Genomic DNA, 16,241 nt, shown 5'->3' with positions numbered 1-16,241 from the left:
GATGCCAGGGGCTTGGGTGGAGAGCAGATGTTTTGAGAATGATGAGGGCAATGAATGTACAAATGTGCTTTACACAATTGATGTGTGTATGGATTGTGAGAAGAGTTGTATGAGCCCCTAATAAAACGATTTAAAAAGAAAAAGAAAAAAGACCTGTGGTGAGACAGTCATCAAAATCTGACCACAGACTACGTATCATATCATTGGATTATCCCAGGGTGCGATACCCTGCATTTGATCACTGTACCATAGTGTGCTTGTTCTTAGGAATGACATGATGAAATGTTCAGGGTTGAAAAGCCATGACTGCTGTAACAGACTTTTAAATAATATAGCAAATAACAATGAAGAGAAGGAAAAGAACTGGGCAGTGGTTGAGGAAGTGGTGGGAATGGGGCTCTTCATTCCGGTAACTTTACTGCGGTGCAGTGTTGGGAGGGGGTAAGGTGGTATGGCATATGCCAGGACACCCCTGCCAAACGAAAGGACAAAGGACCGTACCTCCTCCCTCCTCCCACTAAGCAGGAAGCACAGGGCCCAGCCAGCCTTTCAGTCCTGCTGTAGGGAGAGCAGCTGACACATACTGAGTGACACCGAGAGCTGCTGCCAAGAAGGGGTGGGACGGGCTCTGAAGCAGATGCAGCCCAGCCTCGTGGTGTGTTCAGCACGCAACAAGTTCCAGTGCGACCCGCGGGCCTCCGTAGCAGAGACAGCTACACCGTCAGAGCTGATCCTGGCACAGTGCTGGGCCCTGACGGAGAAGGACCACCTATCCATGGGGCATCCACTGACTGTGTGGCCACCACGAGCCAGCTTTGGTGGACTTAATGAGCCCTGTGCCCCAGCAGCAAACCACCATAGAACGGAAAGGTGCCTTCAGAATCAGCCGGGAGCAGGGCCAGAGGACAGAACATGCTGCCTGGCCGGTGTCACCCACTGCTGTTGGGCCTGCGCCACTCCCTCTGGTCATACCTGTGGCTCTGTGACAAGTGTGGCTGACTGATGAGCTGACTCGGTATGCAGCTGGACAGACTGCTGCCCGGCATCCCTGGTCAGGGTGGGGAAGCACAGAGCTCTCCCCATGGGCAGAGCTGGAGGCAACACAGTTGGTGACCCAACGGAAGAATATCTACAAGGCCTGGACAATGACAAATGCCTTGGGTGGCAGGTCAGGAGTCTGGAAGAAAACTGACTGAAAGAGGCTTTACAGATGGAACTCGGGGTGGGCACAGAGTAGGATGATCTTTGACCTTGATGTTCATCAGACCATGTCCCCCGAGATAAGACTGACCACTCAGCTGGCCGACACCAGCCAGCCTTGGCCACTGGCCCGAGTGCTGCCGAGGGGTGCATGAGAACAAGCAGGTGACGGAGCCCGGAGCCCAGGATCCACTCACCACAGCCCATCTGCTGCCACCACAACCAAGTGTCTGATGACAGCACTAGGCCACCGCCATGGGATGGCGTGTGGAAAACACTAGACCTTCCTCCCTCTCTGAATTCATATCGACAGCGGTCAGTGCGGAGTCTGGGTGCAGATGGGCTTGCACTCGCTGCGTGGCTGCAGTGAGCACCACTATCCGAAGACTTAAGCGTGTCTGCTACAGTGACACAGGCTCCTGACATGGCCCGTGTTACAGTCAGGGTGGTGTGACAGAGAGCAGGGGGACACACCCCACCGCTCCTGTCACACACACCGGACAGAGAGCTGGAGGCGCCCTTTCTCCAATGGGCACACCTGAGGCACCAGTGTAGAAATGTCGTTCTGTGACAATGGGCCCATACACATGACACCAACGACCATTCGCAAGTGCTGAGGCCCTGGGGTCCAGACTCCAGACGGAAGTTCGGAGCGGCCCTGCTTCTCTCTCCTGCTTTCCATGCCCACAACTCAAGGCCCAGTCGGCCCAGAGGTCTTGGCTCTAGAAAGGATGCTTCACCGCCATACAGGCGGAATCCCATCCGATGGTGAGACACAGCTGCTGGCGGATCGCTCACTCTGTGCCAACGGCTGGTGGATAAACAAACGGCTGCCATCTTAGGGAGTGAATGGCCAGATCACAAGGCGGGAGGGCCATTATGACACAATAGGGCTGCTCAGGACATGCTGGCACTCGGGGACCAGTGGGGCAACCCGGGTGCTCTCCGGTCCAGTTCTGATGGTGCACGGCGAGCACAGCAGCCGTGAAGGCCCGAGCAGCACCAGCAGTGGCCGCTGCAGCCCGAGATGAAGGGCTAGGGGAACCCAACAGTGAGCTACCGGGAGGCAGATGGCAACTCCCGCATGTGGGTCTGAGACTGACAGCGGTCCGTCCCAGGGTTCCGGGGACACGCACACCAGCAGAGTCCCGGAGCCGTCACTTCAGGTGAAGTGAACTTACTCTAGGCACCAGGGGACTTGGTGGGGGCAAGCCCCTCAGACCTCTTCCAGCCCCAGGCCTCACTTCCTCGGCGGCCGGGGTGCTGCTGCCAGCTCTTGCCCAAGTCCTGCCCTCGGGCTGCCCCCCCAAGGAGACACACTCAGTGGCTGGTCCTGGGCCCTGGCCTGAATCCAGGACAGTCCTGAAATACCAGCCAAGCTCCCCCCAGCTCTCCGTGGGATTAGCTGCATGGGAGTTCTGCCCCCTTCTACCCAGCCCTGCTTCCCTCAGTCATAAAGCCTGCCTCCTTCCTCAGCTCACACCTCATCAACTTCCTGCCGGCAAATCGCCAGGAGTGTGGTTCTTGGAGCAAGTGACCCGAAGCCTTCTAACAGCAGATAACCAGCACCACCTGAGTGGTGGTAGCAGGAGCACCTTTTTGAGATGGGGTACCGCCCGACCCAATAATCATTAAGTACACGGAACGCTGCGGCTGGCAGGCCAGAGATGAACTGTGCAGTCGGGGGCAGACAAGACGCCGCCTTCCATAACAAACGGCAGGGAACTGTCTTCCACAGGAACCGCTGGGCACCGCTGCCAAACGCACAACAAAATGTTACCCAGAGAGAGAGGACGGGAGATCAAGAAAATACAACCACGCCGAAATCACACAAAACAAAAGGAACCAACAGTTAGGAAAATGGGAAAAACACTCAACGATCGTAGTTGTCGCTCGGAAACAGACTGGAGACGTCAAGGAGAAAACAAGTTAGCTCTAATGAGTAACTTTTAATAGAGCTACACTTGATCTTAGCCAAAAGGCCAAGAAGCGATAATGAGTAACTTTTAATAGAGCCACTTTCTCCATGGAAATCTTTAGTAAAAGGCAAAAGATTGATGCGATTTAAGAGAAACCAGAATATTAGCCACTTTCTACGGGAGAAACTCAGGCACCTCTTTAATGAAATGATCAAAGCAAACATCTCAACTACTGACACGGACACCTGTCCTTTGTTACACAAACGCACTTCGGTGGCACCCCTGCCAAAACACACCACTGGGAAACACCTGGCGGGGGAGTCTGTCAGAGGGCCGGGCCGACCTTACAATTAACTGTCTGGTGCTCTGCAGAAACACCAAGGTCAAGAAAGACACTGAAAAGCTGAGAAACATCCCAGATAAGAGCAGGGAGACCCGACAATCCAACGGAGCCTGTGAATCCTTGTTCCTGAAAAAATGGTGAGTTTAGGCAGAGCAAACCTGATGAAGCCAAAAAAGCCTAGCTTCTCAATGTCCCAGTCCTGAGAGCTGTGAAGAACTAGTCTTGAACTCGGGACACGGACGCTGAAGTCCCCAGGAGGTAAGGGGTGTGTCCCAGCTGCCGTAGAGTCAGGCACCCGGAACAGAATGGACAGCCCTGTGCCATCCACACGGTCAGGTGCAGATCAGACCACGGTGACCACACAGTGCTCAATGGCTGATTCCTCAGCCAAGAAGAGAAATAAAGTCCTGACACACAGGTGCAACATGGACGGACCTTAAACACAGAATGCTAAGCAACATTAGTCAGTCACAAAACAAACGGCATATGATGACATGTGTGTGAAATACCCAGAATAAGCAAGTGTACAGAGTCAGAAGTGTGTCCCTAGTTACCAGGGGTGGCTGGGATGGCAGGCATGAGAGAAGAGGCTGTGATATATAACGGACACCGGCCTTCTGGGGGATGAAGAGGGTGATGGATGTCACTGAACTGTTCATGGGAAGATCATTGAGACGGCAGATGTTTACCACATACAGTCACTACACAAATGCACGCACATGCACATACAGTCACTACACACACACATGCAGTCACTATACACACGGATATAGTCACTACACACATGCATATGTACATACATCACTACACACACAGTAACCACACACATGCACATGCAGTCACTACACACATGTGCACACGTACCGTCACTATTCACACACGCACATGTACAGTCACTAGACAATATGCACATGCAGTCACTACACACGTGTACACACACATGCCTAGTCACTACACACATGCACATGTACATACAGAGCTAGTCAGATAGATGCATATCAAGAACGCATCAACTGGGGGCGGTGGTAAAGTAATTAAGCTAGTGAAGGAGCAAAGGATATATGAAAGTCAAACTCACTGCCACTGAGTCAATTTCAACCCATAGCAACCCTATAGGACAGGGTAGAACTGTCACTGTGGGTTCCCAATCTGGAACTGTTTATGGGACGATAACAGGAAGAGAAAGCCTTGTCTTTCTCCCATGGAGTGGCTGGTGGTTTCAAACTACTGACCTCGTGGTTATCAGCCCAACGCATAAACAACATTCCACCAGGGCTCCTAAAGATATATCAAGAATTTTTTTTAATTAAGAATTTCTTATACGACTCTCAAGAGTTTCCTCTAAATTTGAAAATATATCAAAATTTTTATATTACCAAAAAGATAAAGCCTAACTTGAAGGTAATTCAAATAGTCTGTACCTTTTAACTCTTTTTAATGGTTCTAGAACTTTCCCAAGGCCTGCTCTGCCTCACTGTTTACTAGATGCCACGGTCAGAGATGCTTGAAGTGGAGTCAGGCAGAAAGAGTTGAGGACCCAGCATTCCCAGTTTCCTCCCCACCTGGTCCTCCTGTCCCAGGGGTCCTGCTCACCTGCCGTCATGGGAACGACGTCTGAGCGCAGGAGCATCTGGATTCGGCCGGCTGGCTTGTTCCCAATCTTGATGTCCATGTACACCTGAGGATTCGACCGGGCCTTTTTGGCCTTCGGCTCTCCCTGAGAGCAGAAACAACGGCGTCATAAAGAGCTCTCTGCCTCCCCAGACAGGAGGGCAACTCTCCAGACACACACCCAGGATACAGCTCTCAGAGGAGGAGCAAGGTGCTGACAGGGAAGGCTTTGGGCTGAGCAAGCTGGAGAAGAAATGGGACACGACCACCACCCTCAGCTGGACACTCGTGTCAGGAGAGCCCAGCACCACCCAATGCGAGCCCCACATCCCACCACCTCCTCTGTGCTGGGACTTGCATGTCCACAGGTGACAGTGGAAGCACAGAGGGCCTAAAAGCTCAGGGACAGCGGAGCACAGGGAGCCTTGTTCTGTGCCTCAAGTAAACAAGGTAGACGAGAGGCTGACGAAAGCACTGAATACTAACCCTCCCACCTGCCTGGCCTTTACCATCTCCTTTGTAGTTTAGTGCACTGACGCTGTTGTTAGGTGCAGTGGGGTCGGTATACCGGGCCTGCGTCACCCTCACAAGTGTTAGGCCTGGGCACACCGTTGCATCTTGCTGAGGGTCTTCCTTTCTCATTGCCCCTCTACCAAACTTGATATCCTTTTCTAGGGACCCATCTCTCCTGATAACAGATCCAAAATGTGTAAAGCAATGTCTTATCACCCTTGCCTCTAAGGGCCATTCATTCACGCTGCACTTTTTCTAAGACAGATTTGTTGGGTCTTTGGGTGGTCCATTGTACTTTTCAAGATTCTTCACCAGCAGCATTCATTCAAATGCATCGATTCTTCTTTGATCTCAACGATCTTACTCAATGTCCAATGTATTAACATACTGACCTATCAGGCCAAGTCCCAGAGTTAGAATGGAGTGGCCCTTGCTCTTAAAAACTGACTGTCTAGTGTGGGAGAGGAAGCCACAAAATAAGTGACAGGCAGCTCGGATCCTGGAGCCAAAGAGCCCAGCTTCACAGTTGAACTCCACAACTCAGCGGGTAGCTAACAAAGGGCAAGGTACCTCACCTTCCTGAGCTGAGCCCCTGCTTCCTGCTTGGGAACTGAAGACAATAGTATCCCTGAGCTCACATGACTGGAATTAGGATTCGATATTAGTAATACACCTAAAACAGTCCCTAGCATCCAAGACACAATATGGAAGTGTTTGTTGAGTACGGAACTTCACACTCAGCAAATGCTGGGATCAAGGACTATTGTCACTCGGGTGGAGGATTCAGAAACATGAAGGAGGTGGTAACCGGCTGAGTGCTGAGACGGAGCAGGCCTTAACCAGGCACAGGGCATTTTAGGTGGAGAAACAGCTGATGCACAACCGCAGAGCCGTCTGGGAAAGCACTCACTCTCTCTGAGTGTCAATGGGTGTGAAATCTAGAGCTGGGCAGGATCAGACCACAAGACCCCTTCTTTTCTGCTCCCCATGTGGGAGCTGCACTCACTCCTACAGGTGAAGGGAGCCCCAAATGTGCAAGAGTAAGACCTGGGCTTCCTGAAGTGTCTCCGGCTACTAAGCAGAGCAAGAGCCACCAGTTAGGAAGCTACTCTCCTCCTTCGTTCCTCACGGGACAGATGAGCCCCGCAAGGAGAGACTCAGAAGAGTTCAGGAAGAAACTCAGCAGGGTACGGTGATGCATCATCTAAGCAATCCAGTGAGGGGCCTAAGAGGAACAGAGGTTCTGGTCTGAATGACGGCGAAATGATGTATGACTGGGCACAAGCAGAGAAGGGACCTCCATTTGGGACCTGCCTGGTCTGTTTAAGGTGCCAATAAGCTTTGCAGGCAGAAATATGTGAAACTCAGGAGCAAGGGAAGCCTGCACCACAAGTGGCTGTTATAACTCAGCTGGGGGCAGCAGTGACAGAAGTTATACCAGTAAAGGTGGGGTGGGAGGAACAGAGGCTCCGACAGGGGGCGCACCTTCAGCCGGTCTGAGGAGACTGTAGGCAGACACGCGCCTGGGGAGCAGGACAGATCAGGAGGGTGGTGACGAGGAGTGTTCACTGTCCTGTCTCCCTCAGCCCTCCCACTCGGGCCACACAAGCACACAGAGCCCCACAAGGATGCTCGCTTCTCCGCCCACACCACAACTGCCCGGAGCAGAGCCCTCACACTGACCTCCTGGCTTTCTGCGTTGGGAGGCTCAGACCCTTCTTCCTCTTTGTTCTCCTCCAGGGTCTTCCCGGAAAACTTCTTCAACCAGTCATCATCGGACCAAACTGGCAAGAAAGAAGTATCAAAACCCAGGGTTGATGAAGCTATAGGGACCACAAGTAGAATAAGGGTTTCGGGGGAGACGGGTACAGTCGTGGGGGTGGGGTGGTCAAAGGAAGTATGTCTGGAAACTGACTGTGCAGCAGTTGTACAATTCTGCTTGACTTGATTGAACTGTGGAATGACATGTGTACTGACTTCTAACTCAATACATAAAAAGTAGAGAATCAAGCAGGCGCTATGAAAGTCACGCTTTCAGCCAGTGGGCTGTCACGGGGCTCCATCCCCTTTCTTCCCAGCTTTGGTCAGCGTGTGGAACACACCGTGAGGCTCCGAGTCAGAAGCTTCCTCAGGTGGCTCCCAAAGGAATGCCAAGTTCTCGGTGGCAAACACCGGCCCTAACGGCCAGCTCTTAGCAGAGGCAAATGAAGAGAAGGACAGATGCCCCGAGTCAAGGCAAAAGGGAAGTCTTCAGCCCTTGCTCAGGCTGCAGGGAGGGAATCTAGGGCACATCCAGAAGCAGGAGCTTCGCCGGGAATAAGGCCCTCCGCTCTGCTGAGAAGTTCGAGCTCTGCGTGTCCACGGAGGGGCTACAATGCCTTCTTCACCTCAAGTCACTCCATCCGCCTGTCCCACGTGTCAGTCACCAAGCCACAGAAGAGCGGATGGACACAGCACACACCCGGCGGAAGACCCAACGGGGGATCCAAGGCGATTCTACTCACCTGGTCTGGAAGAGCCCTCCTTAATTCTCATTGGCTTGGCTAAGTTGACACGAATTGTCCGCCCGAAGAGTTCAGATTCATTCTGAAAGATGGAAAGACGAGCCAGTCAGGGGGCGATGTAGCAACAGTGAAAAATACTTTTCTCTAGTTCCTAAATGTTTCCTCCCCGCTCCCACTATCATGATATGAATTCTACCTTGCAAGTCTGGCTAGACCAGAGGATGTACACTGGTACAGATAGGAACTGGAAACACAGGGAATCCAGGGCTGATGATCCCTTCAGGACCAGTGGTGAGAGTGGTGATTCTGGGAGGGTAAAGGGAGAATGGGTAGGAAAGAGGGAACCGATTACAAGGAACTATATGTGACCTCCTCCCTGGGGGACGGACAACCGAAAAGTGGGTGAAGGGAGACGTCGGACAGGGCATGATATGACAAAATAATAATTTATAAATTATCAAGTGGGGAGAGAGGGGAAAAATGAGGACCTAATGCCAGGGGCTTAAGTGGAGAGGAAATGTTTTGAGAATGATGAGGGCAATGAATGTACAAATGTGCTTTACACAATTGATGTATGTATGGATTGTGATAAAAGTTGTATGAGCCCCTAATAAAATGATTAAAAAAAAAAAAAAGATCAGTACATGGAAAACAGAAAAAAAAAGAAAGACATCTTTTTTGTAATACCTGTTCCATTAAGAGGCCCCACATAAGCCTGAGAGGTCTGAGACCAGCATGTGATGCATTCTAAGCCCAGGAGCCCAGGCCCCAGGATGGCCAGCTAAGTGTGGAACCGACCACAAAGAAGCCTGAGCCGCTTTCTTCACCACCACGCAGGCGTGTTGCTGGTGTGACCCTGGGCTTTCAGAAACTGTCAGTCTTGGCACAGCTACCACTGTAAGATGTCATGGCCAGCTCTGAACTGAGGACCAGGAGCATCACTGACTTCTGACATTCTGATGTCAGAGGGACAGAGAATGTGGAGGCAAGTCTTCTAGAACTACAGGTACCAGAAAAAAGTTAAGTGAACAGATTTTTATTTTATCTTTTTTAATGATTAAAAAATGTGGTATTTACTGAATTCGTATTAAAGTATGTACTTAGCACAACAATTTACATATGATTTTTATTAAACATTGTAGAAAACTTTTGAAGGAGATAATAATATCTCAAATTTTTAAGTGAGAAAATGGAATTTCTGCCAAAGGTAATCATTGGAAAGTTGAATTTGAGGCAAGATTACCTGAATCTTTCTACTGTCCCCACAGCTTCCCAATCATTCACTTATTTATCTCATTTATCTTTTATATAAAGAAATATGATATTTTGAAAAGAAGTTGCATTAATAATAATTCATAAAAATTAGAGTAGTTACATAATTTGAAGTTTCATTTGTTCGGTATTTCTGTTATTTTAGTTATTGTTTCATAGTTTTAAAGAAATTCTTTGAGGTCTAATTTATGTAAGGTAAGATATATTTCAAGTGTACTTTGATGAGTTTTTATATATTTATACAGTATAGATGCCATCATTAAAATAAAAAATAAAATATTTTAAACATTTCCTTGTGTTTTTTCCCAATATATCCCTCTTCAACTAAAATCTTAGGCAATTATTGATTGTTTTGTCACTATGATTGGTTTGTCTGTTTTTTAATCATTTTATTAGGGGCTCATACAACTCTTATCACAATCCATACATATATCAATTGTGTAAAGCACATTTGTACATTCATTGCCCAAGTCAACAGATTTTTAATGAGAAGTTCATCCTGAACTTTTTAATGAAGACTACAAAATAGAAGAAAACCAATCCCTTAATTTAATAAGATTTAGGCTATAATTATAACCTAGTTCTTGCTCCTAGGAAAAAGATCAGGTACTCACTTAATTTCCAGCAGTTAAAAAAAAGATGTATCAAATGATAGCATGAACTGACATAAATGTAACAAAGTGGACACTCACAGAATGTGAGTCCTCCTGTTAATGCCCAGCAGCTATGAGTAGTTTGTTATATGGCAAACGGGAATTCAGGCTGCTAGTCAAGAGACTTTTAAAATAAAATTATCCTGGATGTGCTGGGTGGCCTCGAAAGGTGGACGAGAAAAACAAAACAAATCCCCTGTAGAGGAGACTGCGACTCCTATCAACTCGGTAGGACAGAGCAGAAAACGTGGAAGAGGGAGGCGGGGCAGTTCCTTTCTGGCTGATAGCGAAGGAAAAGACTCAGCCAGTCATGGCTCCCCTTGAATCTGAGGGAGCCACAAGCAAGGAATGCAGGTGGCCCCTAGAAGCCGGAAAAGGCAAAGATCCGGATTTGCCCTGAGAGCCTCTGAAGGAAATGAGGCCCTGGCAACAGCGATGGTAGCTTGTGGAGGTGCCATGTTGAACTTCTGACCCCTGGAGCTATACAATAATGTCTATGCTGTCTTAAGCCACCATATTTGTGGCTTATTTGTGTAATATGTTAAAGCGGCAATAGGAAACTCACAGGTTTTATCCGTGTTCCCAGTGATTTCTCAAGGACTTTCAAATAATTCTTTTAAAGCACTAATCTGAGCACCTCTTCGGTCTTCTCTTCCTCAGCTGTTCATGAGTCTAACTCTACGAGAACCTCACATTTCCATGGCTCCGTCTTTGAGTAGAGCCAAGTAGAGTGGTTCTCCATAATCACTTTCACAGATGTGAGGAAACGGCTCCCCCTTTGCAAACTCCCCGTTTTACTTTGCACCGGTTGCACTCCATAAGCAGTATGCATTGCCCTAGACTCGATGTGGCAGGGTTGAATTCCTTGGTATGGCTTCTTCTCATGGTCTTAGTGTCATAGTAACTCCCCCAAATCCCCGGGTGTACGCATGCAAATAGGGTGTATGGGGCCCTAAGGAGGCAATTGGTCGGTTTTGGCATCCTGCAAGGGAGGTATGAAAAGAACCACTTCAGAAGCAGGGAGAGAGGGGACCCCACGATCATCAAGAAGGAAGACCTGAGCACAGAGCCTCTTCAGGACCCCGGGATGAGGAAAGCCGAGTGCGTGTGGGCAGGAGGCTGGCTTGTAGAGGGGGGTGCCCTTTGGGAATTTAGCAGCGCTAAAGGAGTTTGTAACACTTGCCAGGTAGGGCGGAGGATAGTGGGCCATGTGGCTGAGAGGTCGAGGGCCAGAGAGGCGTGTCTGCCAGCATGGCTAAGAGACTCTGCAGACAGAATAACTGTACCCTTAACATTCCATTCTGACTTGCAACTTGTCAAGGTCTTTAGTAACCGTGTGTACTGTCTATGAGTTCAGGGGGGCTATTGCAACAGATGATCAAACCCAGCAGGGAAGAAGGGTGTCATGGGAGGAAGGGCTGGTGTCAGACCAGTGTGGAGCAGTTTGGGGGGGAGAGGGGGCATGTCTGACCTCTGTCTGCTTTGTGGGCATCAGCCTCGGGCTAATGTGGCGTTGGATGCTCCTTCCCCCTTGTGTACTGGAAGTCAGATGGGGTCCCCCTGTCTGAAAACTTTCTGTTAAGGTCTCCTCAGTCAATTAATTGCAGGCTACATGTAGTCCGTACTGGATACACTCCATTGCCATCTTTTTTTGCCCTCCTTCAAAAATTAACAACAATAATAATAACCCTTTAAAAATGTACAAACCATTTAGTTTACAGCCTGTATCAAAACACAAAAACAGTAAAACAGAGGTTGGGGGATGGTTTTGCCCCATAGATCATAGTTTTTTGATCCTCTAGAAACACATAAGCGCCAGCAGGAGAACGGCTAGCAGAGAAAGTGGGGAATTCTGCTAACATTAACTGAGCAGGGATGATGGAATGAGCTAACTTTATTAGCGGCCAGTACGGAGAGAGTGTGTTCAAACCGTTAAGAACTTGTGCTTCCAACTTAACTTTGAACTGTGGAAACGGAAACTCAACAAGTGGAGGCGAGTCCCTCTAATGTAGTGACAACAGCTTCAGTAAAATGTGGAAAAGGATTCCCGGGCATACCATGTTGTCGATAGCTGCTGCAGCATCCTGCCAAAAGGAAGAGTTCATGATCGCAATTCATTCTTTTTGTTCAAATGAAGATTCAGGGCAGCATGGCTTAGGAAAAGATAAAATTCTCCTTTCTACCTGCCCAAACCAAACCAGAGCCAGTCATTGAGGTGATTTCATTTATAGTGAATGCCCCGTTTTGGGTTTCTGAGACTGTCTTTTCAGGAGCAGCTGGTAGATTTGAACCACTAACCTTGACGCTAATGGCCCAACACACCTAGACCACTGTACTACCAGGGCTCTCTTCCTGCCTGCCGAGATGGTAATATATTCACCAAAGGGCAGATGGCAACTGCCAGTCAGAGCCCGTGCGATATGGACAGTGCTCTGGCTATGGAGACGGCCAGGACCCGCTGATGCCTGTCCACAGCTTTACCGTGGGCAGGGGCAGTCCCCGCTGCTGCACTCTGACCGTGTGGGGGAACTCTGAGCCAACAGGGGTGGGATTTCCTTCAACCAGCGCTTTCTATCTCTCGGAAACTGCCATCTGCATGCGGAGAAAGGCCTCTAGATAGAGAGCGGCAGCTTTACGACTAGTGACCGTGGTGGCACTAGTCAAAGACTGGACATGGGACATTCCTTACCTCTGCCAACTCGAATTCAACAAAAGCGAATCCTCGGTGCTTTTCTACAAAAGAGAAAGGGGACATCACCAGAGGGCACTAGGAGGGCACATGCCACACCCAGGCCCAACTTAGAATGAAAAAAAACAATAACCTGCTTTTATGGAGGAGAGAATCATTTGCCTTTTTCAACAAAGCTTCTAGAAGCAGTTATGATTTTGTGTTTTAAATAAACCAGGTCAACAATGAACTAAAGCATTAAACTCTGAAGTATACAATGCTAGCACCACACAATTTAATCTGTGTCTTTTCTAAGCATTCTATTAACCTGCTTACAAGACTCAGCAAACAGGAACCGTCTACGGACTCTTCATTCCAATCGAGCATCAACCATGTATGATATGAGCACTGGCCTTACCACTGCGTAAGGTGAATATTCAAGAAAGAAGCAAAGCTTCTAGCTTGGGGGTAGACAAAGAGCAATAAGTGCTACTAACTTACAAAACTGAGGTGTAGAAAGACTCCCCAAAGCCTTTCTATTCAAGATTTGAAGAACTAGGCCTAGTTTAGAACTGGGCCTAGTTTAGAAAAATCACAGCAGAGGCTTGCAGAGAAACGTGTGCTGCAGCCGGGAGAGCAACTGAGGAAGACTCTTGAAGGTGAGCAGCCACCGAGACTCTGCTGCTGGGGCTGAGCGCCCCTGGTGCCCTCGGCTCTAGTGAACAGCACAGCTGCTGAGAAACAAGGCCTGGCCCAGGAGACAGTGAGAAGTAACACCCAGGCCTTCAAAGAAAACATAGAGGCAGTCTTCCTATGGTTTCTTATTATATTTAGATTTTATATTTTGTGATCAGAAATCAAAGCCCCAATTGACTCCAATGTACGAACATCTCCCCACAACCTCAACAACTGCCATTCTCTGTACACTGCAGCCCACACGCCTGCTGCCCCAGTCTTCCTAGGCTCGGAGAGTTCCTGCAGCATCTCAGGCTGAGCTACCGTCACCCTTCTGAGCATCATTACAGTTGGGCCTCATTCTTTGACGCAGGTCTGTTCTCTGAGGTCCCAGAAGCAAACGCTGAGTCGCTGCCTCCAGAGGGCCAATGGTAACGTCTCATCCAGACCTCGGTCCAGAACCTTGTAGGATGGGTTGCTGTCTGTTGTTAGCAGCTGTCAAAGATCCCGGCACATCCCAGCAACCCCTTGCCCAACAGGAGAAAACACTACCCATCCAGTGGTAGGCAGGGCTGTTCCAAGCCAGAGCTAACTTCTGGAAGAAACCCCCCAGGCCTTTCTTTCAAGCCTGCCTGAGTCGGGAAGCTCTGGGAGAGCCGAGGAGCATCACAGTGGCAGCGTGCAAGCTTCCACTGCCACGATGGGGGCTGCATACGAGTGCTCCCGCTGGGACTGGGTGAGAATGCCACCACTGACCAGTCACTGTCACCATCCCCTGTTGTTTTGAGATTGTACCTCACTCAACACATATCATTAACTCATTAACTCATTAACACCATCCACATTTCTGGCCACCAGCACCCTAATTCACGCCTGGGTGAAGTTTATCTAACACACACACACACTTTCGCAGGCATTCATAGACCAGTCCTCGTGCTTGTGCTCAGGAACACTAGCCAACACCTCATCACTAGACTTGGGGGCCATTCGAAACCCTGAAATCACCAACAAAAAGCACAACCATGTGAAAAACACAGCACAAAGCTGAGAGAAGGCAGAGCTTCGCTTGGTCCACCACCTATCAGGTGACTCAAAAGTTTGCACCAGCTCTGCCCCTGTCTGCAAAGGACTGTGAGGGAAGGCCACACTGCTGTGACACGGACGCTTAGCAAGTAGCGGGAATCACAGGTCAGCGACCAATGAGGCTCGACTGTCCAGCCAGACCCAGCATGCAAATGGCTACAAATCCTCCCGGAGTTCTTTCCCTGCCACCAGGAACCTGAAAACAGGGAGGGGAAGGAGCATGTACCCGTTTCATAATCCAGAGGAATCTGAATATCCGTGATGTCTCCAAAGGGAATAAAAGCAGCATGAAGAACTTTGTCGTCCACCTCCTCTGCCAGCCCACCTGCAAGACAGACGCCAAGGACCTTCTGAGCCGCTGCCCTCCAGATATTGGGAGCAGCTGCTGCAACCCACTGGGAGGGGGGAGGGGGGCTCCCTGCGGTCTTTGGGGTCCACAAAGGGACTGCAAGGTTCACTCCTCTTCAGAGCCTCACCTAGCCCCTGGTTACCGTTCTCCCTCCTACGCAGCCACCAGAATGATTCTAACTCAAACCAAACTCATTGCTTTCGAGTCAGTGCTGACTCAAAGCACCCTACTGCGCGTTTCCAAGATTGTAGCTGTTTAAGGGAGTAGAAAGCCCAGTCTTTCTCCCTAAGAAACTGGTGGTGGTATTGAACTGCCAATCATTCAGACCAAAGCTCAACTTGTAACCACTATACTACCAGGGCTCTCTCTAGATCCTTATGATTGATTTCCACTACCATCCAATTATTCCATTATCTTTTCAATTCTTTCCCCATTGTTTTAAAACCTTTTTGTGTGTCCCTGCCCCTACTTACTATTCTTTGAAAGTTCCCTGCTAACAAGAGGATCAAGTCCAAGCCCCCACAACTGGCCCCCATCCCCAACGATGTGCCCCAGATGTCAAACCCACTTCACACCTCTGGGCTTTTGCACTTGTTGCGCTCCACTCAAGGTCTCTAGGTGGTGCATTTGGTCTACACTTGACTGATAACCTACAGGTCGTTGGCTAGAACCCACCCAGAGGAAAACCCTCTGACTAAACTCACTGCCCAGGAAGTGATGTTGACTCAAAGCCACCCTACAGGACAGGGTAGGACTTCCCCCATGAGTTTCTCAGACTGTAACTCTTTATGGGAGTAGAAAGTCCCACCTTTCTCCTGTGGAGCGGCTGGTGGTTTTGAACTCCTGACCTTGCTGTGAGCAGCCCAACCCATAACCACTACCCTAAGGGGGTAGAAAGGCCTGCTAATCCACTTCCCAAAAGAAAACCCTATGGAGTGGGCTATTCCAACCAAGTGTCCACAACCCTGGGGCAAGAACTGGATGGCACGTGGCTCCCAAGTGCTCTGAAAGGGGATCACAGAGGAAGGTCCAGTGGGGGGGTGGAGGGTGGGGTGGAACAAAATTCAAAATCTTAAGAAAGACCAGGCTTACGGGTCAGATAGAGGATGATGCACCACCACCACCCCTTCCCTCCCCCAGACACACACCCTATGGTTCTTGGTGACTTCAGGAGGGGTGGGGGGCTGAATTCACCCGCCAAGCTCCATTCCCAGCCAAACAAAAAACTGGTCTACGAGGTGTGAGGTAGCACAGACCAGAACAGCCAGCCACGTGAGATCCTGGGGGCAGCATTTCCCCAGGGCAGATTCAGAAGGGTTAGGGGCCGCGAGGAGGGATGAGTGGGGGTGCATCGAGGGGGTTGCAATGAATGAGAGGAAGCAAAGTGCGCGGGACCCTTTGAATGAAAAACTGACGCGCCGCTCTGGAGACCTTGGGCCAGTTCACGATAA

The 16,241-nt window shown here is 49.6% G+C and overlaps 1 protein-coding gene and 1 non-coding gene across 4 annotated transcripts in view; both read right to left on the bottom strand.

Annotated features, from left to right (window-relative positions):
• PPIE (peptidylprolyl isomerase E) overlaps positions 1 to 12,059 on the bottom strand; it is a 21,898-nt gene extending 9,839 nt beyond the window's left edge. The window contains exons 1-4 of one of the 3 annotated variants that reach the window (XM_045299182.1): positions 11,487 to 12,059; positions 8,091 to 8,172; positions 7,270 to 7,370; positions 5,056 to 5,179 (exon numbers count right to left, since the gene is read on the bottom strand). In XM_045299182.1, coding sequence (XP_045155117.1) covers positions 5,056 to 5,179; positions 7,270 to 7,370; positions 8,091 to 8,172; positions 11,487 to 11,507 — 328 coding nt within the window. In that variant the 5' untranslated portion in view covers positions 11,508 to 12,059. Of the gene's footprint in view, positions 1 to 4,016; positions 4,114 to 4,694; positions 4,741 to 5,055; positions 5,180 to 7,269; positions 7,371 to 8,090; positions 8,173 to 8,286; positions 8,323 to 11,486 lie in introns of those variants that run through there. The other 2 variants (XM_045299183.1, XM_045299184.1) reach the window with 2 other exon arrangements.
• Positions 3,169 to 3,282, bottom strand: LOC115872822. Its single transcript, XR_004048060.1, has one exon. It is a non-coding gene; the product is annotated as a U5 spliceosomal RNA (small nuclear RNA).
• Positions 12,060 to 16,241: the final 4,182 nt, after the last annotated feature.

The sequence above is a fragment of the Echinops telfairi genome, unplaced genomic scaffold, assembly GCF_000313985.2.
Source record: "Echinops telfairi isolate 266 unplaced genomic scaffold, ASM31398v2 ScPeMD7_7457;HRSCAF=8495, whole genome shotgun sequence".
Classification (NCBI taxonomy): Eukaryota; Metazoa; Chordata; class Mammalia; order Afrosoricida; family Tenrecidae; genus Echinops; species Echinops telfairi.
This window is presented reverse-complemented; position numbering and strand designations above follow the sequence as displayed.